This window comes from Salmo salar, chromosome ssa22 (assembly GCF_905237065.1).
Source record: "Salmo salar chromosome ssa22, Ssal_v3.1, whole genome shotgun sequence".
Classification (NCBI taxonomy): Eukaryota; Metazoa; Chordata; class Actinopteri; order Salmoniformes; family Salmonidae; genus Salmo; species Salmo salar.
The window spans coordinates 11,500,964-11,522,471 of record NC_059463.1 but is presented as its reverse complement, the minus strand read 5'-3'; the positions used below and the strand labels follow the sequence as shown (position 1 = coordinate 11,522,471).

The window sequence follows — 21,508 nt, the reverse complement described above, 5'->3', positions numbered from 1 at the left end:
GTTCACTTCAAACCCCATTGACAATTCTGACCCCACCCACACCCGTATGACACGATCAAACAGGAAGTCCATGATCCAGTTATACAGAGGTCCCCCAATGCACTCAACTTGATCCCTTGAAGTTCTTTCCTCCTCGTCCATTGTTGTTGACATTTACTGCTGACACTGTCATGTTAGCCAGCTAGTAACGTTAGTGGATAGCATACGTAGCAGCCGCCACACCGGTTTACTCGAGGAATACACTTCTTCACCAGATGATATTTAAAACAGAAAACTATAGAACATGTACAATTGTTTCTAGAGTAATGGGCTCGTTAACATGGAACCATCTTTATGAGAAATCTAATTACAGTAAACTTGAAAAGTTGGATGGTGTCATTCAATCAAACCAATAGGCCTGCAGCACCACCTGCTGGGTTGGAGTATTACAACACGATACAATAAATTTGAATTATGGTCCAGTGCTTTATTGATGGTAGTGGGTAAATCACATTTATTGTAGATAATCATGAACTATCAAGCCACTCAAAAATAACAATGGACATACAACTCCTCAATGCACATCAAGCATATGATTACCATTGCTATTTCTGTTAATGATGTTAATGTTTTCTTCAAATTCTTTGGGTACTCAAAGCATGCGTACCATGAGCATATCATTTTAGTGATACATTTATGATTGAAGCATATTTAAAAAAAATATAAGGTTGCAGAAATATTATGGTTAAAGCATGGTCAAGCACTCTTTTTATAAATTTGCTTGCAGACTTTATCCTCACAGGTGAGTTCCTATAAGAGAGAGAAACGATGCATAACAGTTAGGCCTACTAATGCTTTGTCAATGTCACCAATGTAGTTAGAAGGAAGATATGAGTACATGCAAAAATACCAGATAGAGCTCATTTCCTTCTATCCAGTGCGTCCACCCTCTGTTCTTCTTCTCTCCCTTCTGAACACACACTAGTTTATCATGGTCCCAGTTGACCACCGTCTGTTATAAAACAGAGCATTTATCAAAATGTGCAGTGTAGACCATTACTTTCAAACACCTGGGAAGTAGCTGCAGCTGGCTTGAAATAGGCATATGGATAGCTCTGTTACATGTTGCTCTAATGAAGCCCACAGTTCAATAAGCAACAAGGAGCAACATAAAAACATTTTTTGTAATCATCATGATAATCATGACATCAATGATAAAATACCATCGCTCTTCGGATTACACGTGTTTACCTGGACTTTTCTGTTATCCATGGCTTTGGTCACCTCCTCAAACTCTTCCCCAATCTTGAATGAGACTGTGTAGTTTTTGAAGGTAGTGAGTGTCTTGATGGTGAAAGAATCACTGTCTTGTTCAATCACTTTCTGCGGCTTCAACATGTTTGCAATCTTGCGTGTTGCAAAATCAATGCCTGTAGGGAAATAAATTCTGCATGTGTTACAAATACATCCAAAGAGACGGAACATTCCTATCTATTCTCAATAGGCTACCGGTGAGCAATGGTATGAATCCTAACTCCAAAGACAAGGCTTTTGACAAATTTGAATTCTTCAGAATGTCTTTCGAAAGAAGTTGCCATTCATATTGTATGGAGTTATCATTCATTAGCCCGGTTGTCATCTCTGTTCAGCTATTTCGTTCCACTCCTTGGCACTTCTGTTATTTGTCAAATGAGTGGCAAGGAGTGGAATGTTAGCTAAAACGACTGCCAGGCTAAGAATTCATAGCTACTGATGAACATAGAAGGAATTGACATCTGAAGTAATTCTGACACAGGTTCCCCCCATGTGCCCCCATACATAAAAAAAAAAGGAATTATAGAGTTCCAGACAATATGAATCACATACATTTTATTATCAACAACATTAAAATATGTTTTGAATTATTGACAGAAATGGAAAAAGGAAAAGTATGAAATGTTATGGGTTTGAAAATGTATCTAATAAACGAATCAAAGAAAATGAATTTCAGTTGAATGAAACGGCACACTGCCTAATGTCATTACACATGAATGAATTACCAACAGCTAATGAATAATCAAGAAATAGGCAATATTAATGTAATCAAAGTCACTTGCCTAAAAACGTGAGAAAATGTGTGCTTCAATAAACAAGTAAAGAGAGAACTTACCAAGAGCAACCATGTAACCTTCAAAGTGTTCATTACTAGTCATGTCCCATGTGCCACTGTAGTCGATAGGCATGGTGAATCCTCGTGTGGCACTGTCAAAACTTCAATTGAAAGCAGTTGTTAAATGAACCGATATAAAGTCTCTGGGATGTGTTGTGCTATGGCGTGTTAATATAGGGCAGGGGTCATCTTTCATAGTTGGTAGCTATTTTGGACAATAGAGGGGAGAGAGTAGCCCAGTGGAGGGCGGAACATGACTTTTTGCACAATTATATGACGAAATAACATTTGAGATAAGCGCTTGCAAATAGAATAGGCTGTAAAGCATGTACACACTCTTTGGTTGCTCTCTTTCCAACAATGTAAAATGCCACTATAAATTAGAGCGATATGCAGTTTCATTCAAGTTCGTTAGATAGCGCCCACAATCAAAGACAACTATAACCCCACGGTTAATTAAAAAATATTTTTTTTTTTACATTTTACGGTAGTGGTCGGTCGAGGAAATCTGATCCCTATAGGCAGGCCAGTGAAGGCCACGCATGGACAGCCCGGGGCATGATGCAACGCGTGGCTGGGGGATTATTTTCACAGTAGTCAGAACTGGAAAGGATGTGTCATCAAAACTCATCACCTCTCACTTCTTTTACAGAGTTTCTTCATCTATGCTGACAATGCTACATTACGCCTTAGTATACATGGCATATCATACCAGCAGATGGCTTCCACGGGATGAAAGGTTAAAATTGTAAGTTTTTGAGATGTAATGATAACTAGTTATTTGAAGGCATTCTACTTTTATTGTCGACTTTTTGTGTCAAAAATGATCTGATGGGGATTTCTTTTTTTTGTACTATTAAATGCGCCATCCGAAGATGTCAAGACTAGACTTCACTCTATATCTGTTATCTACTTTTGTCTTTTGTCTTTTTTGCCTATATTCTGCAATTCCGCGTTTAACTGAGAATGTGTACAAAACATCCTGATAATAAACCCTTGATATATGTTTTCTATTCGTGCCTTATTCTAAATGAGCATGAATCTAACTCCAGTGTTATAAACGTTTTATTTTCAGTCAAATAATTAATGCAGTCTTTGTGGCACTAGTTCTCATCCCTCAATTGTTTGTTCTAACCAGGTAAGTAAATGCAAACGATACAATATGTCAATATTTTGCTACTAAAAGCTTCACATTTTAATTCCTTTTGACTGCATGTTACATGTGTACTAAGTTAAGTTTCTGATTGAGAGTTTAAATCCCTCAGACCCAAATCTTCTAGATACTGCCAGCAGCCTCTTCTGAACAATCTCACTGCCTTCATTGTCCTGTCCTTCATGGCAACAGGTAGGCTAGAGAACGTCTAGTCTTAGTATAGAGGGAGTACATCCTGTTTTGTGAACATGTCTTGGCAACTATTTCTAACAGTTTTAATGGGGTGTGCTCCTCGCGGATTGTTTGACTTTTGTGAAAAGCAATGTTTGATCATGTTATTTTAGCATAGATCATACGTTGATTTGATTATGATGAAAGAGAGATGGCAGTAGAGATACACTTGATTCATTCCCATCTTCCCCGTAGCTTAGTCCGATTGCGATATAGCGTTCATTGCAACAATCTAAATGTATGTATGAAGTATGTATACATATTTTAGTTATTGGAAACCACTTATCACACATCTACAAATGGTAGGAGACACAGGTAATTGGCACCTGTTTGACTGATGAAATTCTGCCTCCTGACTAGGTTTTGCAGTAACATTCACACTGATAGACCCAGTTCCCCAGAGCTTCAGGGCAGCCTACCATGGGTTTGGACTTGTATCTTTTGTCCAGGGACTATGCACCATCGCCCTGACTCTGACTGCACAACAGTGTGTAAGTAGCATTTGAGAATATCCCAATTGTTCAATACTAATAAAATGATTGGCATTATGGTATGGTCAAGAGGTTTTAATGCTCCAAAGGAAATGATGCATAAAGCATTTTTGAATATTTCTGCATTCGCAGGCGAAAACAACTCCTGAGCTGTACTATTTGTCCCTTGTTCTATCATTGACTTGTATCCTGAGTACAGGTAGGCCTCCACCACATGTTCTCCAATCTCTCTGATCCAGACACATCGTTCCTGCAGTAATAATAATGCACATATTACAGAACTGATGCTTATGTTTCTTCTCAGCCTTCTTCTTGGTGAAGGGAGGATTCTGGGTAAAAACCAATCGGCTACCCAGGCCTTGCCAGAGAGGGAACAATGGCTAACTAGTCCAAACAGTCTACAGCTGCTCCAGGTTGTAATTATATATGCGCCATAGACCCATCCATCTATAATTGATGCTGTTTCCAGGCTACCATCAGCAAGCGATACTGTTGCACGGTATGGTGACTAGTGTAGTATGTAGTGAATTTACATATCCCATTTCCTTAATTTAATACACTTGATATCAATTGGTGTGCATATGTTTATTTGCATTCAAATACTCCGTTTTGAGACTCAAGTTAACTATTGAAATGGCTACCACTATCATAAAGGGCTACCACTATCATAAAGGGATACCACTATCATAAAGGGGCATATACATTTTTCAAGTACCCAACGTTTCTGCTTAAACATTCCTTTGTTTGAAATCGCAGTTAAAAATAATCTGTGCAGAAAGGGTTGTGAAAGCTGTAGTTTATTTCTTTCTGGTAAAACAGTGATTAACTGTTACATTAATTCCATGTGTGCACAGTATGTAGAAAAATGGTGTTAGGTCCCCATATGTATAAAAATAAACATAAACAAATTGTAAATAATTTATTAATAGACTGTTTGAACCCCAAAGGAACAAACCACACGTTCACTTACAGCATTCAGAATAATCAGGTGCTATAACATTTGTATGCGCAAACATCAAAGTGAAACCTAATTACATCTTTTTCCCAGGCAAAATAACCTTCAGCTAATACATATATATTAACATACACCTGTCCGTATAATGAATTAAGGCAACGCAGTGAAGCGGTTGAACTAAACTTCATCAACCCATTTTAAATCCATTTCAATATCCTAAAAAGGCCCTTTACGTAAGAGGAACTCTAATTCAATCCACAAATAAAACATCTATGAACTCAGTTAGTTACACACTTTGAAATCAAATGTTGTGCAGTGAGCAGATCTGTGTGAATGCCAGTGAAGGACATCTCAAACGAGGAGACTCACAGTATCAAAAAAGTACTTTGTTTGGAAGGTCACAACGTAGTTAAGCATTTCACTGTACTTGTGCATGTGACAAATAAAACTTCAAACATCGAAGACATCTTGTAAGCACCATTTCACTCACATTAAGTGATTCTCTGGTGCTTTTGTATACTTTTTAGCCAGTAGTTCTGAAAGTAGCACTCATGAGCCAAAAGTGGTCCCCAAAAATTGCATACAACATAACATATGTGCACCACGTTATTGCTCATTCTCTCTTTCTCTGCTGTGTCCACTGAGAAGTTGGGCCCACCCTGCAACCTCATTGGATAATGCCGGGCAGGCCTCTTGCTAGCTGTCACTCAAATGCGAGGGGCTGAAGCTCATTGGCTAGAACTCAAATTGCTACGGGGCTGGCCTAAGGGGGAAATGAAGGGAAAATGGCACTGCACAGGTTCAAGAAAACAATCACTTTTAAACTAGGGGTTTCGTGGCTAAAACAGTAATTCTACTCAGATTATGCATGTATGAACTACAGATTGACACATACAGCTCAAAGCGAGAGGTTTAAAAAAATCATTTCTAAGTCGCCAAAGTACCGGAGCATGTCTTTAAAAGAGGAAGTATTAGGAACTACTGGGCTGGCTCATAGGGGAGAATACACACATTAGGGTCAAAGGCTGTGGAAATTGTACATTTCACATAGATATCAAATAATACATTAGATAATTTGATTTTGATTTTCTTTATCCACAAGCATTGTTTTAATCTAAGGCAGCAATGGATCATAATATGCTTTTTATGTCATTTAATGTACTGGACAGTACATCATGCATTTTGATTTCAATTGTCATTGAGGCACAAATACAATAATACATGGCTATAGTCTACATTATCTGTCGACCATAGGAGCAAAAGGTCCAAATCCATTTACCATAGGGGCATATATGATTGAATGAAATTTTAACCAAAATTGTTGGTCTTTCACAGTTTAAAGTCCCCTATTAACAATACTATTCTATGCTGGTTCAGTGTGGAATGGGTAGCTTTATGTGAAATATATACTGTTTTTACAAATATTTTATTATTTATTCAGATCATGAGTAATAATTAAAGACTAACAAACTTCCATATCCACTTTGCTTTCCTGAGATGTCCATTTGGTAAATATACCCCCCCCCCCCCCACACACACACACAAATAAATCACATGAACCCCTACATCCTGTATATTGAAAAATAAAATATATGCCAGTATACCATATGTACTTCCATACTTTAAGGTGCCCAGAATCAACAGAACGTCATCATTACTTTACATTCTTGGTCAAAATACAGCAAAATAGTAAAATTACAGCAAATCATTCATTTCCATTTAAATGTACATCATTTCATTGCTACAGTATCACAGAGCCAAACGCAGCTGTTTGCTATCCTAAAAGAGCATCATAGTCTATGTACCATACTAGCCTGCCTCTGGTCGGCCAGATACCAGTGATGGGCCACTTGTTTGGGTTGTCCTTGACTCGGCTGAGCTGGGTGACCAGCTCATGTTTGCTCTTACCCATCACCAGCACACCTACTTTCTGGGCCTGGTTGATAGCCCTGAGGGTGAGGCTCATACGCTGGTGAGGCTTGGCTGGGCTCTCGGTGAGGGCTACCAGACTGTCCCCATGGGCGTCAAGCTTGCTGCCTGGGAAGAGGGAGGCGGTATGGCCGTCGTAGCCCACTCCTAGAAGGACAAAGTGGAAGCTGGAGGCGTTAACCAGCTGGTTGATGTCTCTCTCATAGAGCAGCGCTCCACTATCCTCCTCCACACATAGCCGCTGGTTCATCTGCACAGGCATGGGGTGGATGTTGAAATAGGGCATCTTTACATGTTGGAGCAGGTGGTCGTGCAGGGTGCGGAAGTTGGAGTCCAACTCTGTGAGAGGCACGCATCGCTCGTCCACCATCCACACGTGGGTGTCCCTCCAGGGGAAGGAGTAGTGGTGGCGGGCCAGCCTCTGGAACAGAGCTAGGGGACTGGAACCCCCGGAGAGGGCCAGGTGGAAGCGGCCTTCCTCCCTTACCGCTTTCTCCGCTGCAGCCTGCAGGTCTGTGGCCAGCCGCACGATGAGCTCCTCGGGCCAGGCAGACACCATTTCAGCGCTGCGGTACTTCCCCTGCATCACTTGGAAGCTCTCCGCCCCAGACCCGCCCATGTGGTCTTGGGTGATCATGACCACAGCCTCATTGGCGAAGGTCACTTCCCGTCCCAACAGTTTGAAGTCCAGCATGTTGCCATTGTCCTCTCCCCCGGGGTACAGGCGGGGGGAGGTTTTGGCCAGACCGTGCAGGAGAGGAGTCCAGAAACCCCAGGAGGCTAGCAGGTTCTCAGTACTGATAAAGCTGTCCTTCCGGCCTTGGAAGATGTGCAAAATGAGTTCTGCGTAAGCCTCTCTCTGCACCGTTGGTGTCAGAACATAGTAGTCAGAGATGGGCATACCTAATACACTGACATCTTTGTGTTCCGTTACCTCCTTCCACTCAGTGTCCATCAGGTCTGGCTTGAACAGGTTCTTACTCACGAGAATGGCTGGGTACTGCAGAGTGCCGTGGCCAAAGTAGAACACAATCTGCTTAGGCTTGCAGTGGACACTGTTATGGCTCTGGACACAGAAGATGTCATTCTTGAACAAAATGCGAGCATAGCCTAAGCGCTCATCCAGCATCTTCCCTGAGGTCAGGATGATTGGCATTTTCTCGTACTGGGCAATGTCAATATGCACCATGATACCTGAAATAGAAAAACAAAAAGTATGTTTCATCACTGAAACTCCCCGAATAATCTATGTATCGTATCCTATGGCTGTCAAACAATTTAAAAAAAATGATTGAATTAAAATACAAATTCAAAAATGATGCACTAAAATTACAAAAAGTTAACTCGAATTTACTGATTAACTCTGTCATATACTAATAACTAGGGATGTCAATACAAATTCATCCTGTTATACTACTGCCAACTTTTTTTATTCATGCACAGGCTCAAAGAAAAAAACTCCTATAGACAAACTTTCTCATGTCACTTACCAGCAAAGGTGGGGGTGAGGCTGTAGTACTCCTTTGTTTTGTTCAGTTCTTCCTGTACCTCTAGATTGTAGTTCTGGTACTGACCAATGGTAGCACAATTCCTGTCCAGGTGCTGCAAGGCACTGAAGATCTTCAGCTTGTTCCTGAGGACCTCCTTCACGTCGCTCAGGTTGTCTGGGAGCCTCATGGTCAGAAGGGTCATGACCTCAGTCAGGTGGTTCTGTATCACGTCTCTGATCACACCGTACTGGTCATAGAAGGGAATACGACCTGTGACAAAAGTAGGGTAAATAAAACACCTCATGACAGGTGATGTTACTGGCACCATCACAGTCTTATAGATTGGGTTACTACACATGCTTAAGAGAACATCAAATATGAAGTGGTCAGTTTTCTGGGACCACACAGTACCTCTGGCATCCAGGGTCTCCTTCAGTACAATCTCCACTCTCTCAATGTGGTGCCTGTTCCAGATAGGATCCAGGTGCTTACTGTTCTCCCTTCTGAATGGCAAAATCTTCGAGACAACCTTTTGAGTATAAAAGCAAACAATATAATTAAAACAAAGATCGGCCTCACGGGGGAAAGTTTTCTGTTAATGTCTACGGCGGACTGATAAGGAGGCCTAGTACATCACCTGCTTCCCTAAATAGTGGTCGATCCTGTACATCTCCTCATCCTTGAGGGAGGTACCCAGTTGAGTGGACAGTAGTTGGGCACTACTGAAATCATGGCCAAACGGCTTCTCCAGCACCACCCTCAACCACGCCCCGTCGGTCGGTCTGCAGCTGTTGTTGATCCTTTCTGCAATGACCGCATAAGCGAAGGCTGGCACTGACAGGTAGAACAGCCTGCCTGCCTCCACTATGCCCTCCTGCCTCAGCTGCTCTGTCAGGTGTTTGCCCAGGGCCTGGTAGTCCTCTGAAGTCTTCAGCTGCCTATACTCTGCCAACTTCAGAAACTGCTCCTTCACCAGGGCACAGCGCTCCACAGACAGCTCCCGAGGACAGACCACTGCCTTTAGCGCCTCAAACAGGAACGGCGTGGCCTTATCTTTGGGCAACAGGCCTCCGCCATAAAAGGAGAAACTGTAGCCGCTACTCACTTGGCTAGCGTACAGATGGAAGAAGCCCTGCCACAGGTACTTCTTAGCCAAGTCACCTGTACCTCCCACTATGACCACTGACACATGCCCCACCTTCTGTGCTCCCTTGGTCTCCTTGGCATAGCCTCTCTGGGCACACACAGTGGCCAGGAGCAGCAGTGTTGCCCACACAACTTTCCACATTCTCTGGTCCAACACAGATCAGCTCCTACAGGAGAGAGAGACCGAGCAAGACAGATCAGGAATAACTTCAAAAAGGTGATTTACAGACCTGGTTTGGATTGCTAAGTATTCAGTTGTTATTAACCCATAATCACAGTGGCTGATTCACTGGCTTAAAAACACACATTGATTGCAGTCGTGGATTGGTTTTCTGCCAATGCAAGCAGGATTTCTGGGAGGCAGCCTAGCCTACTCTTAATACTGTGGCATATTTGGTTTGTGGGTGGAAATGGTCAGCTCTTAGCTATACCAGGAACTACAACATATGGACACCACCACCTTCCTTCTACAGTCACCTCCACCGTCACATGTCTGTGTCATAGCTAGATCAAGTCTTTATTTATTGTGGCAGAGGTAACTCCTTTGTCAGTAGATAACAGGCCAATCCTGTTCTCTACACATTTCCGCCTTCATTGTTGTGGTTGAACCTTTAGGCCTTCATGTTTTGGGTTGAAGGTTAGAGACAACAGATCAATGGAGAAACACTGGTTTCTAGATTGAACCCATTCAAAGGAGTAAAGTCAATATTGACAAGATACACAGAAGAGGCATCTACCGTAAATGGTTTGCGTAACTTTACCGAAACATTTGAAATCATAGTCTAGTATTGATCAAGTTTACACAGCAAACAACAAAGGTCATTGCCACTGAATTCTCCTGTGAATCATACTATTGGTATGGATGGACACTAACATTTTTAGCTGATGCATGACGGTGAGTCAAGATTTGGGAGTTGTGCTATCCCAAACCACCAAGATCACAGCTCTGGCTGCCTAACACATTTTTTAAATAAAGATTAAAATAGGCTGGCTCATTCGGTGTGAACATAAATTTACTTTTTCAACCTTGGGTAACCAAAGCCTTCTTTAAGACACTTTTGAGGTTGCAATATGTAACTTTTGGGGAGACCCGACCATATTCACATAGAAATGTGAGTTATAGATCTGTGATTCTCATTGAAAGCAAGTTAAAGAAGTGGTACATCTGTTCTATGTGCATTATTTCTATGCTTCCAGTTCTTAAGTTTTGTTTTTTGCGTGTTACTTTTGGTTTTGTACACCAGCTTCAAAACAGCTTGGCCCATAAAACTTTTACAGATGCACAATCGAGAGCATCCTGTCGGGCTGTATCACCGCCTGATACGGCAACAGCACCACCCGCAAACGCAGGGCTCTTCAGAGGGTGGTGCGGTCTTGCCCAACGCTTCACCGGGGGCAAACTACCTGCAATCCAGGACACCTACAGCACCCGATGTCACAGGAGGGACAAAAAGATCATCAAGGACATCAACCACCTGAGCCACGGCCTGTTCACCCCGCTCTCATCCAGAAGGCGAGGTCAGTACAGGTGCATCAAAGCTGGGACCGAGAGACTGAAAAACAGCTTCCATCTCAAGGCCATCAGACTGTTAAATAGCCATACACCTTAGAGGCTGCTGCCCTTAATATACAGACTTGGAATCACTGGCCACTTTAATAATGGAACACTAGTCACATTAATAATGTTTACATACTGATTTACTCATCTCATATGTATATACTATTCCACTGTATTTTAGTCAACGCCACTCCGACATTGCTCGATTTAATATTTCTTAATTCCATTATTTTACATGAGTGTATTGTTGTGAACTGTTAGATACTACTACACTGTTGGAGCTAGGAACACAAGCATTTTGCTCCACCTGCAATAACATCTGCTAAATATGTGTACCAATAAAATTTGATTTGAAATGATTTAACAAACCCCTTCTGTATAGTGTCTTTATCCACTTCATCCAAACTATAGGATAGACATTGAATAAGAAATAATAGCCTGATTATGGATGCTATTTTCTACAATTATTCCATTTAGTCTGATAAACAAAAAAATGTACAAAGAAAAGACCCCCTCAAATATGCTGCACTTGTCATGAAGTGTCCTCTCTACGGTGGCTTATGGCGCTGCAATATGTCACGTGAAGTCCCTATTGAAAACCATGTGTGCTAATGTGCATGGCCATCACTATCTATGCCCATACAATAGGTCTGACAGTTCCACCTGCTAGCTGTACAACTTTAGCCACAGCATGCCGTTGATGCATACAATGTTACCCAACAAAAGCTTTTCTGTCCATTTACTACAATCACAATAAAGTCCGTTTCTATACCAAATCCCTCTCACTCAAACTATTCAATCGAACCTAGTCTAAACACTGTATGGAAATGTAGCGTACCTGTTCCCGCAAATGTCGAGTTCGATGAATGATCGCATAGTTCAATATCTCTGTCAAAAGATAGACTAGGTCCTGGAGCAGTCACGTGACACCGGAGGCCAGCGTGACACATGCGCTTCGCGATAAAACCGTGGGGGCGTTTGAGTGGTTTCAGCAATCGACTGTAGACAAAAGTGGGAGATGTGAAATTGGGGGGGGAGGTGCATCCGTGACAACCGAAAGTCGGACACTAATGTGGTTTTCAAACAGCAAGGCTCAGATCGACACGGCACTGTTGCCATTGTTTTATAAAAGTGTTTCTTTATAACGTCGAAGTAAACACATCACACACACTCACAAACTGAAATTATCTGTGTCTAAGTGAGAGAGCGTTATAGATTACATTCATTTGGATATATCCCCTGTGTAAGGCGACTTGAATCGCGGCAAAGTTGGTTCCTGTTTCAGTCTTGTCTTAGGTGACGTGCTTGTGGGTCAAACAAAAATACCCTAACGACAATAGAGCCTCCTACAATGTAGGCGATGCAGGATGCCGTTAGTGAAGAACAACTGCAGCAACTTGTATTCGGACAATTTGTATCCCCATAATGCAAAACACTTATAGGCGGCGATTAAACAATGGTCACCAATTTGACAAAAGTGATCAGCTTGAATGCGTCCCATACAATTAATCAAAAGGCATAATTGTTCAGTCAATTACATTTGAATCCTTCCTGTAATAAGTTTTTTTTTTTTTCAACGTCACAAGAAAATAATAGTGCGGTTGTTGACTTGAAACTGCACATTAAAAGTGATGGCTGAGTGTTTGCAGTTTGAAGTTGAAAAGGAGTAACAGCCAACAGCGCAGGCTGTAAATAAAAAATCTTCCAGGACACAGGCGACTGAGTGAAGGACCTACACATCACCTTGCATTATAAATAACTAGCCTACACATTACAGAGCTCGGAAATTAGTTACCTTTTGGTTCGTTCAGCCATCCCTATGTGAAAATGGATGGTGAATGAATAGGGGTTCGGAATAAACACAGAATGCAAGGTCTGAATTAACACAGGCTTCTGAGACCTTGAGGCGTTTATCCAAAACGCCCATTCATTTGTTCCCTGTAGGCTTTGTTAGTGTCTACAAAATGTTAGTGGCGGCGTTAATGTCTACAAAAAGACGCATTACTATTTATCTCTATTTGTAGATAGACCTTTCTCTCGTTTCCGGGTTGCCACATCTGTTTTGAGAAAATCTGTATCCGTTTAAGGCGTGTATGGTCAGGGTTGCCATGTAAGCAGTTTTCCTGAAATTGGTCTACTGGTGGGGAGAGTTGGAGAGATGTGTGTGATGAGAGCGTTGCAGCAGGCAGCTGAGTCACGTAAATTTAGATTTTTTAAATTTATTTTTTATTACCAATGTAGAAAAGTCTGTATACATAAATAGACAATGATAACATATGCTAGGAGGTACAACAAATTACAAATTATACAAAGACCTTAAAAGAAACACACATATTGATTGTTTTAACAGCTTTCTTATTAGAAGAATGTAGAATGGTCTTAATGTACTGCTCGAATTCCTTATAGAAAACACAGAAGAGTGTTTTTTTATTCGTGAATTTACATTTATGAATATGAAATTTTCCCATTAGCACAATTAGATTTGAGGTAAAATTGTTTTTCTTGATCTTTATTACGGTTAAGGAAACCCGAGCAGCACATTCTCCCATAACAAACAAAAGTCATCAAGAATATTAACAATTATAAAACTGTGAATATCTTTCCATAATTGTTTTACATGTAGACAATGCCAAAATAAATACGACACTGTTTCTGGATGCTCAACACAAAAAGTACAACCAATGTTAATGTCTTTTTTGAGTTTCTTCAGGTAATGATTCGCAGGGTAATACTTATGGTTCATTCTGAAAGAGACCTCTTTGACCTTGTTAACAAGCAAGTATTGTGTGGTAATAACCAGACTTTTTCCCAATAGATATTAGTGACCAATGTATTCCAGTAACTTGTAACATAAGGAATGGATACAATATCCCTTTGAAATAAAGCACGTATAGATCTGTTGTTCTGAGGGAGAAAGGAGACACATATTTTCCCTATTGGAGAGTCAACTAGATTAAGCGAGGGCAGGTCAAGAAGGTGAAGTCTGGCTACACCTCTAAACATGAGAGTTCCAGATGGAAACTGAGTCACGTAAATGAGAGGAGACAAAGCAGCAGCGCGCACATCGTGACAACTTTTTATCAATTGTATCTGAAGCCTCGCACTTTCGAATCAGCATTTCCACTTCCTCCAGAATATTAATGATGTCATGCTGCTAGCCAATGTGATTGTTACTAGCTTCGCTAATGTTGTTAGTTAACTAGAAATTGTAGAAAGTCAATTGGCTATCCAGGTAGCCTAGTGGTTAGAGCGTTGGGCCAGTAACTGAAAGGTTGCTAGATCCAATCTCCGAGCTCACAAGGTAAAAATCTGTCGTTCTGCCCCTGAACAAGGCAGTTATAATCCAATGTTCCTAGGCCGTCATTGTAAATACGAATTTAACTGACTTGCATAGTTAAATAAAAAAATCTAGCAATATGTTGAATAATGTAATTCACCATCACCAAACTGTAACTAACGTGACCCTATATGTTTGATGCCAGCTAGCCAAATGTTTAGCTTGCTAGATAAATGGTTAGCATCGTCGCTAGCACAACAGGCTAGCTAGAGTCCTAACCTTGCTTGCCCTAACATTGGCTATATTAGCTAGCGGGCTAACCAAACACATCAGACTACAGGTTTGATAGGATGTAGCTCGTTAGATTTCAATCCCTGCTAGCTCATGTTAGATATATAACAGTAGCATTCAAGGGGCCGACTGTTCTGAAACGTCTGTGTAACGTCAGTGCAAAAACAAATGAAGGATCCAACGATATTGGTGCTTCATGTCATGTCTGACTACTGCAATCTGTTACTGCTTGTCCCTGTGCTAGCTATCAGCAACAAACGTTTGACCCCACCCACCTTTTTTTGTCCATCTGAGGTTTGACAGTCACACACGGAATACAAACGCATTTCATTTTTGAAGATCGTAAGAAATATTATATAAAGTGGTACCAGCACGTGTTGTAACACTTTTTGCTTCATGCTATATTTGAGACAAGCTACTGATGATGCAGTGAACAATATACTTGTTATTCATGTCATGTTAAAATTGTGTTGATAGATGTTATAACTTTGTAATTATATTATTTAATTGAGCATATACAGTTACTACATGAGTTATAATGCTATTTACTTTCCTCATGAGAATGGAGACAGACTACACCATATAGACATACTGACAAGCGGCATGTGCTTTTGTACATTAAGTTATACCAGCTCCAGAAAAGAGATCAGAGACTCTACTGACTTCTGTCATCTTTACTAAACAACACAATTGACAATTGAAACAATTAACACAGCAGACAAAAACAAGGTTTGAACACTTCAAAAATGGCTTCACTCCTGCTCCTCAATAAAAAGACACCTGGGAGCCAGAAATCTTTCTGATTGAGAGGGGGTCAAATACTTATTTCCCTCATTAAAATGCAAATCAAGTTATAACATTTTTGACATGCGTTTTTCTGGATATTTTTGTTGTTATTCTGTCTCTCACTGTTCAAATAAACCTACCATTAAAATTATAGACTGATCCTTTCTTTATCAGGGGGCAAACGTACAAAATCAGCAGGGGATCAAATACAGTGGGGGGGGAAGTATCTATAACTACTCAACAAGTCATCACAGCTATTATATCTTTCCATACATCAAGCCTTCAGCATTACACACAGTAGACTACATACCCAGGTCACAGCTCCCAGTTCGTTGTGCATTTTGTTTTCAGTATCATCTAGAAAGAAAACAGATTGTGGTCATTAAGTAATGTAAGGGAATCTCTAGGGATGGGTGTCAAGAATGCACCTTACTTCATCTAATAGCCTATACAGTACCTGATCCTGGATGCTGATGTGACATGCTGCGACGTCTTCTACATCATCCTGAAATATATTTGGGGGGGGGGGTTAAGTCTTTAAACATTGGTTTAAGACCATACCACCTACCTGTAGTGTATTTTGTTTTCGCCGCCTTTTTCCATCTTTCAACCTCTTCTTCAGACCTTAGTGAGTGAATGACATACATTCAATAAGAAAATATATTCAGGTCAGTCTGGCTACAGTGAAACAAGTGATTTTAAGGATGCAAATTAAGTTTTTATATTGTTCAAGACTTACGGCATGGGAAAGTTCTGCAGGAGAACTAGGCCTTATTTGCTGCATGCTTTCCTTTGAAAAAGAAAATCATATAATCGGATAGGGATCCTTAAAAACATATCCACTAGTGATGAGAATTTCATAATTTATACATACCTCAGTGAAATCACACTGTACTTCCATTGCAATGTACAGAGCGTACTGTATGTTAAGAAAGAGTAGGTTAAGTTTGAGAGTTATGACAATAACAATAATAGTAAATAATAATAAACACCCCCTCCCAGGAATATATTTCCGGATGTAGAAGTCCAAGAAGTCACAGCATATCACATCAGCATCCAGCTATGCAGGTGTTTGATGTATGAATTGTGTATGTAGTGTAAAAATTGTAGGAAATAGGTCCCAAAAAGTGTCAAGAATAATAAACAAGAAAAGGTATGAGCAATAATAGTGTGCTTTGCATGCTGCAAGCACAGAAATAACTTTTTATATGTTATAACAGAAAATAGGACTAATATAATATACTGAACAGCCAGCATCTTATCATCAAAACAAACACAGCACAGTTGTTTGAGAAACCTTGCTTTGGTAGGCCCTGTGGTGTGAACAAGGTACACTTTTCAATAAAGGAATGACAATCAAATGGTACTGTTCAGTGGAATAATTTAAAGAATATCTAACCTGAACATCATCCACACCAAATGTCCTCCAAGGTCCAGGGGACAAGATCCGAGCAATGTTTCTGTGAAGTCGTTTCCTCTCCTTGTTCGGGCGGCGTTCGGCGGTACCGGTCTTTTAGCCATCGTCGATCCACTTTTCATTTTCCATTTGTTTTGTCTTGTTTTCCTACACACCTGGTTTCCATTTCCCTCATTATTTGTTGTGTATTTAACCCTCTGTTCCCTCCATGTCTTTGTGTGGGATTGTTTGTTGTAAGTTCTGGTGCACGTCGGGTTTTTTGTACCCATATTCTGTTGTATTTTTATGCCGTTGGTTTTTGGATTAAACTGCTCTGGCTACTATCTAGTTCTGCTCTCCTGCGTCTGACTTCCCTGCCACCAGTTATGCACCCCCTTACACACAGTGTATGTGAAAGTAAAGAAAAAGTACAGTTCAACAGATTTTTATACTCCAGCATGCATAACAGTTCTGAACACAGTTGGAACTGAATTAGCCCAAGTATTTTTCACAACATGTATGGGTGTTGCTGGACCAGAAAATGTATTTTCGACTGCAAACACAATTTTTCACATCAACGCACTCACATGCCAAAAATCTTTCCTTGGACACTGTTTCAAAGCAAATCTTCATAAATGTGTTTAAGTTTTTCTTATTTAACTTTAGTTTGCAGTGTGAACAAGTTACAATGACTTTTCTTGACTTGCCATGTATGTTGGGACCAGGTGATTTCATTATTGTATATACTATGTGTAAACTGTGTAACTATGGGAATGGCATCAACGATACATATTTAGAGCCAGCAAAACACAACAAGGCATACATTGAAGAAACGCAAAAAAAATTAATAATCTACGATCAAATCGATTACATAACTGTACACGTAAACCCAGGCTTACTGCTCAAGTAGGCAAGTTAGTCCAAATAAGATTCCCTCATTGTGAGCAATTAGCTGGCTCACGTGCAAATGGGTGCTAATTAACGCTATGCTAACATCGATGCGGTCGTTGGTCATATAAAATATACCACTGCACTGGTATAACATGAATATTACAAAGTACATTATGCATAATGACAGTCTCACTTACTTCCATGATTTGTATTTTTATCCATGTAGGTTAGGATTCACTTTCATTGACACCTTCAACGTTTACCTCAACTTGGGTTATCTTGAAGGAGACGGGAAGGGTTTGGGTTAAACGCGTTTGACTCCGCCAACATTGAGCCCGGCCCCGAACTGCACACTGCAGTCAGGGGCTTCTTCCGAAATCAGTTCCTCGTTAGCTACTGACGTTTGTATTTTTTTACCGGATAATTACTTTTGAAGCACCGTGGCAAATATTTGTATAACTAGCTCCTTGTTCCATTTGTGGACATACTGTACAGCAGCTGCAATTACTGAAGCGAAAAGTCGTAAACAGTAATCCCGGAAATTTGACCCACCCCGAGGATAAACAAAACCTAGCGTGCAGCCGTCAAGACCCACGTGTCACGCTATTGGCCATTCGATAGCCAATGGGGTCTCAGCAACGCATTCACCACCGCGTTCAAGGAGAAGCAGTCTGCTTGCCGCAGTACCGCGTTCAACCAGCTAGTACGATAGAATTGCTTGTTTTCAGATACAAAAATAGAGCTAAAGTTGCATAATTTACATTGTAAAAGAGGAACACACCATCAAATCAACATTTTATTGGTCACATACACATGGTTAGCAGATGTTATTGCGAGTGTAGTGAAATGCTTGTGCTTCTAGTTCTGACAGTGCAGTAAAATCTAACAAGTAATCTTACAATTCCATTGCATAGGTATGCCGCATTTTACTTCATGAAATCAAGAGAAAGCTGACCGAGGTAAAGACAGATTCAGGTTGAATATTCGATGGATATTCGCCTGAATCTGTCTTTACCTCTGTCAGCTTTTTCTTGATTTCATGAAGTAAAATGCGGCATACCTATGCTCAACTGGGATTCTCTGCCTCTAACCCTATTACAGGGGCCGAGTCACTGGGGTGCGTCACTTGAGTGGGTTGAGTCACTGACGTGGCCTTCCTGTCTGGGTTGGCGCCCCCCCTTGGGTTGTGCCGTGGCGGAGATCTAAGTGGGCTATGCTCGGCCTTGTCTCAGGATGGTAAGTTGGTGGTTGAAGTTTTCCCTCTAGTGGTGTGGGGGCTGTGCTTCAGCAAAGTGGGTGGGGTTATATGTTTGGCCCTGTCCGGGGGTATTATCGGATGGGGCCACAGTGTCTCCTGACCCCTCCTGTCTCAGCCTCCAGTATTTGTGCTGCAGTAGTTTATGTGTCGGGGGGCTAGGGTCAGTCTGTTATATCTGGAGTATTTCTCCAGTGTCCTGTGTGAATTTAAGTATGCTCTCTCCAATTCTCTCTCTCGGGGGACCTGAGCCCTAGGACCATGCCTCAGGACTACCTGGCATGATGACTCCTTGCTGTCCCCAGTCCACCTGGCCGTGCTGCTGCTCCAGTTTCAACTGTTCTGACTGCGTCTATGGAACCCTGACCTGTTCACCGGACGTGCTACCTGTCCCAGACCTGCTGTTCTCAATGATCGGCTATGAAAAGCCAACTGACATTTACTCCTGAGGTGCTGACCTGTTGCACCCTCGACAACTACTGTGATTATTATTATTTGACCATGCTGGTCATTTATGAACATTTGAACATCTTGGCCATGTTCTGTTATAATCTCCACCCGGCACAGCCAGAAGAGGACTGGCCAGCCCTCATAGCCTGGTTCCTCTCTAGGTTTCTTCCTAGGTTTTGGCCTTTTCTAGGGAGTTTTTCCTAGCCACCGTGCTTCTACACCTGCATTGCTTGCTGTTTGGGGTTTTAGGCTGGGATTCTGTACAGCACTTTGAGATATTAGCTGATGTAAGAAGGGCTATATAAATACATTTGATTTGATTTAGTTTTCATTATGTCCACCAACAGCAGTTAGGGACCGTCAACATAGTGACATTTCACATTTTTCACATTTCAATAGCTCTTTAACCATTACTCCTAAAACTTTCAAAACTGGTTCTAGCTAACCCGATGGCATAGACACACATTGCACACGCTTTTTTCTGTTGATTTACATCACACTTTTTAAACTTTAATTTTTTTTCAATTGAAATTCAATAGCACCTTGGTCATGAGACCCACACACCTCAAACAAGGTTCTTAATCTACACTCAGTGGGCCTACACATGGCACAGACTTTTGTTTGTCCATTTGCATCTCATGAGTTTTATGATAATTTTTGAACGTTTCAAATTTCAATAGCTCCTTAGTCATTAATTTTGTAAACTTTTGAATTTCAATAGCTTCTTGGTCATGTGACCTACTGACCTCAAACAAGGTTCAGAATGTACAGTACACTCAGTGGGCCTACACATTGCACACCCTTTTATCTGTCCATTTTCTCACACGATTTTACATTAAATTTGCCTGCTATGCCCCCGTGAAGGACAGTGTCACTCACACACTTATTCACTTGGGCCTTTGTTTGTCCATTTGCGTCTCATGAGATTTGACAATAATTTTTAAATGTTTCAAATTTCAATAGCTCCTTAGTCTTATGACCTCCAACTACTTTCAGAATATCCACTGAGTAGGCTTACATGTAGCACAAATTTTTGTTTGTCCATTTTCATCTCACATGATTTTACATTCATTTGAAATGTTTCTAATTTCAATAGCTCTCTGGGAATGTGACCTACTGACCTCAAACAAAGTTCAGCATGTACACTCAGTGGGCCTACACATTGCACACCCTTCAGTTTGTTCATTTTCATCTCACACGATTTTAGTATAGCTTACTCCCTGGAATTACTAAAACGTCTATAGTCCCGCTGTCAGGAACCATGTGCCCCTTGTAACCCGATACAGGCTCAGAGACTAAGTCCCTACTCCAACTTCCCCAGTGAGTGCTACCCCAGCCCCAGAGTCCGGCCGCCCCTGCTCGGATTCTGAGTGCCCCCCCACCTTGGGGGAGGCCTCCTCGTGCACCTGGTGACCCTTTGACTTCCATAGCTAGTCCCAACCTGACTCACAGTCCCACCAGAGGACAGGCCCGGGCGGATGGGCGACCACCACCTAGCCCCCTACCTATCCAGAGCCCAATGTCAATGTCTTATGCCTTCTACCCGCCTGCCTGGGCTCTCTCACACTCGGTGTCTGGCCTCTGGACCTGGCCCTTCTGTATGCACCTGGTAACCCGTAAGTAAAGGAGGATGGTGGAGGAAGACGTCTTCCATCCCCGACAAAAGCTTGGTTCGAGGGCTGACTTTCAATAGATCGCAGCGAGTGAGCTGCTCTGCTACGTACGAAACCTTGACCTAGAATCAGGTCGTCTACGAGTGATGTAGCACCAGGTTCCCCACAAAGATGCAGTGCGCATCAGGAGAGGGGCGGGCAACTCATCAGGCCGCAACCCAACCCCGTCACGAACGGTTCTACTCACCTGCCAAAAGAGGCAGGCTATCCCGGGCCAACCGAAGATCTGCGGCGCTACGGTATCGTTACGTTTAGGGTGGATTCTGACTTAGAGGCGTTCAGTCATAATCCCACAGATGGTAGCTTCACACCATTGGCTCATCAGCCAAGCACATACACCAAATGTCTGAACCTGCGGTTCCTCTCGTACTGAGCAGGATTACTACAGGTGGGCACACTCCTTTGAAT

At 41.6% G+C, this 21,508-nt stretch overlaps 3 protein-coding genes across 3 annotated transcripts; 1 reads left to right on the top strand and 2 right to left on the bottom strand.

The window, feature by feature from the left end:
• Positions 1-445: 445 nt before the first annotated feature.
• LOC106582767 (retinoid-binding protein 7) lies at positions 446-2,404 on the bottom strand. Its single transcript, XM_014166177.2, has 4 exons — positions 2,129-2,404; positions 1,231-1,409; positions 890-991; positions 446-789 (listed from the first exon to the last, which is right to left on the bottom strand). The coding sequence occupies exons 1-4, from the start codon at positions 2,199-2,201 to the stop codon at positions 736-738; spliced, it is 408 nt and encodes a 135-aa protein (XP_014021652.1). The 5' UTR covers positions 2,202-2,404; the 3' UTR covers positions 446-735.
• A 142-nt stretch (positions 2,405-2,546) lies between these two features.
• LOC106582766 (uncharacterized) lies at positions 2,547-4,575 on the top strand. The gene is made up of 6 exons (XM_014166176.2): positions 2,547-2,876; positions 3,204-3,266; positions 3,394-3,473; positions 3,873-4,003; positions 4,136-4,202; positions 4,308-4,575. Exons 1-6 carry the CDS (start codon positions 2,671-2,673, stop codon positions 4,385-4,387), a joined length of 627 nt encoding a protein of 208 aa, XP_014021651.1. The 5' UTR covers positions 2,547-2,670; the 3' UTR covers positions 4,388-4,575.
• A 332-nt stretch (positions 4,576-4,907) lies between these two features.
• LOC106582765 (GDH/6PGL endoplasmic bifunctional protein) lies at positions 4,908-9,665 on the bottom strand. Its single transcript, XM_014166175.2, has 4 exons — positions 9,015-9,665; positions 8,789-8,906; positions 8,378-8,647; positions 4,908-8,081 (listed from the first exon to the last, which is right to left on the bottom strand). Exons 1-4 carry the CDS (start codon positions 9,663-9,665, stop codon positions 6,733-6,735), a joined length of 2,388 nt encoding a protein of 795 aa, XP_014021650.1. The 3' UTR covers positions 4,908-6,732.
• Positions 9,666-21,508: the final 11,843 nt, after the last annotated feature.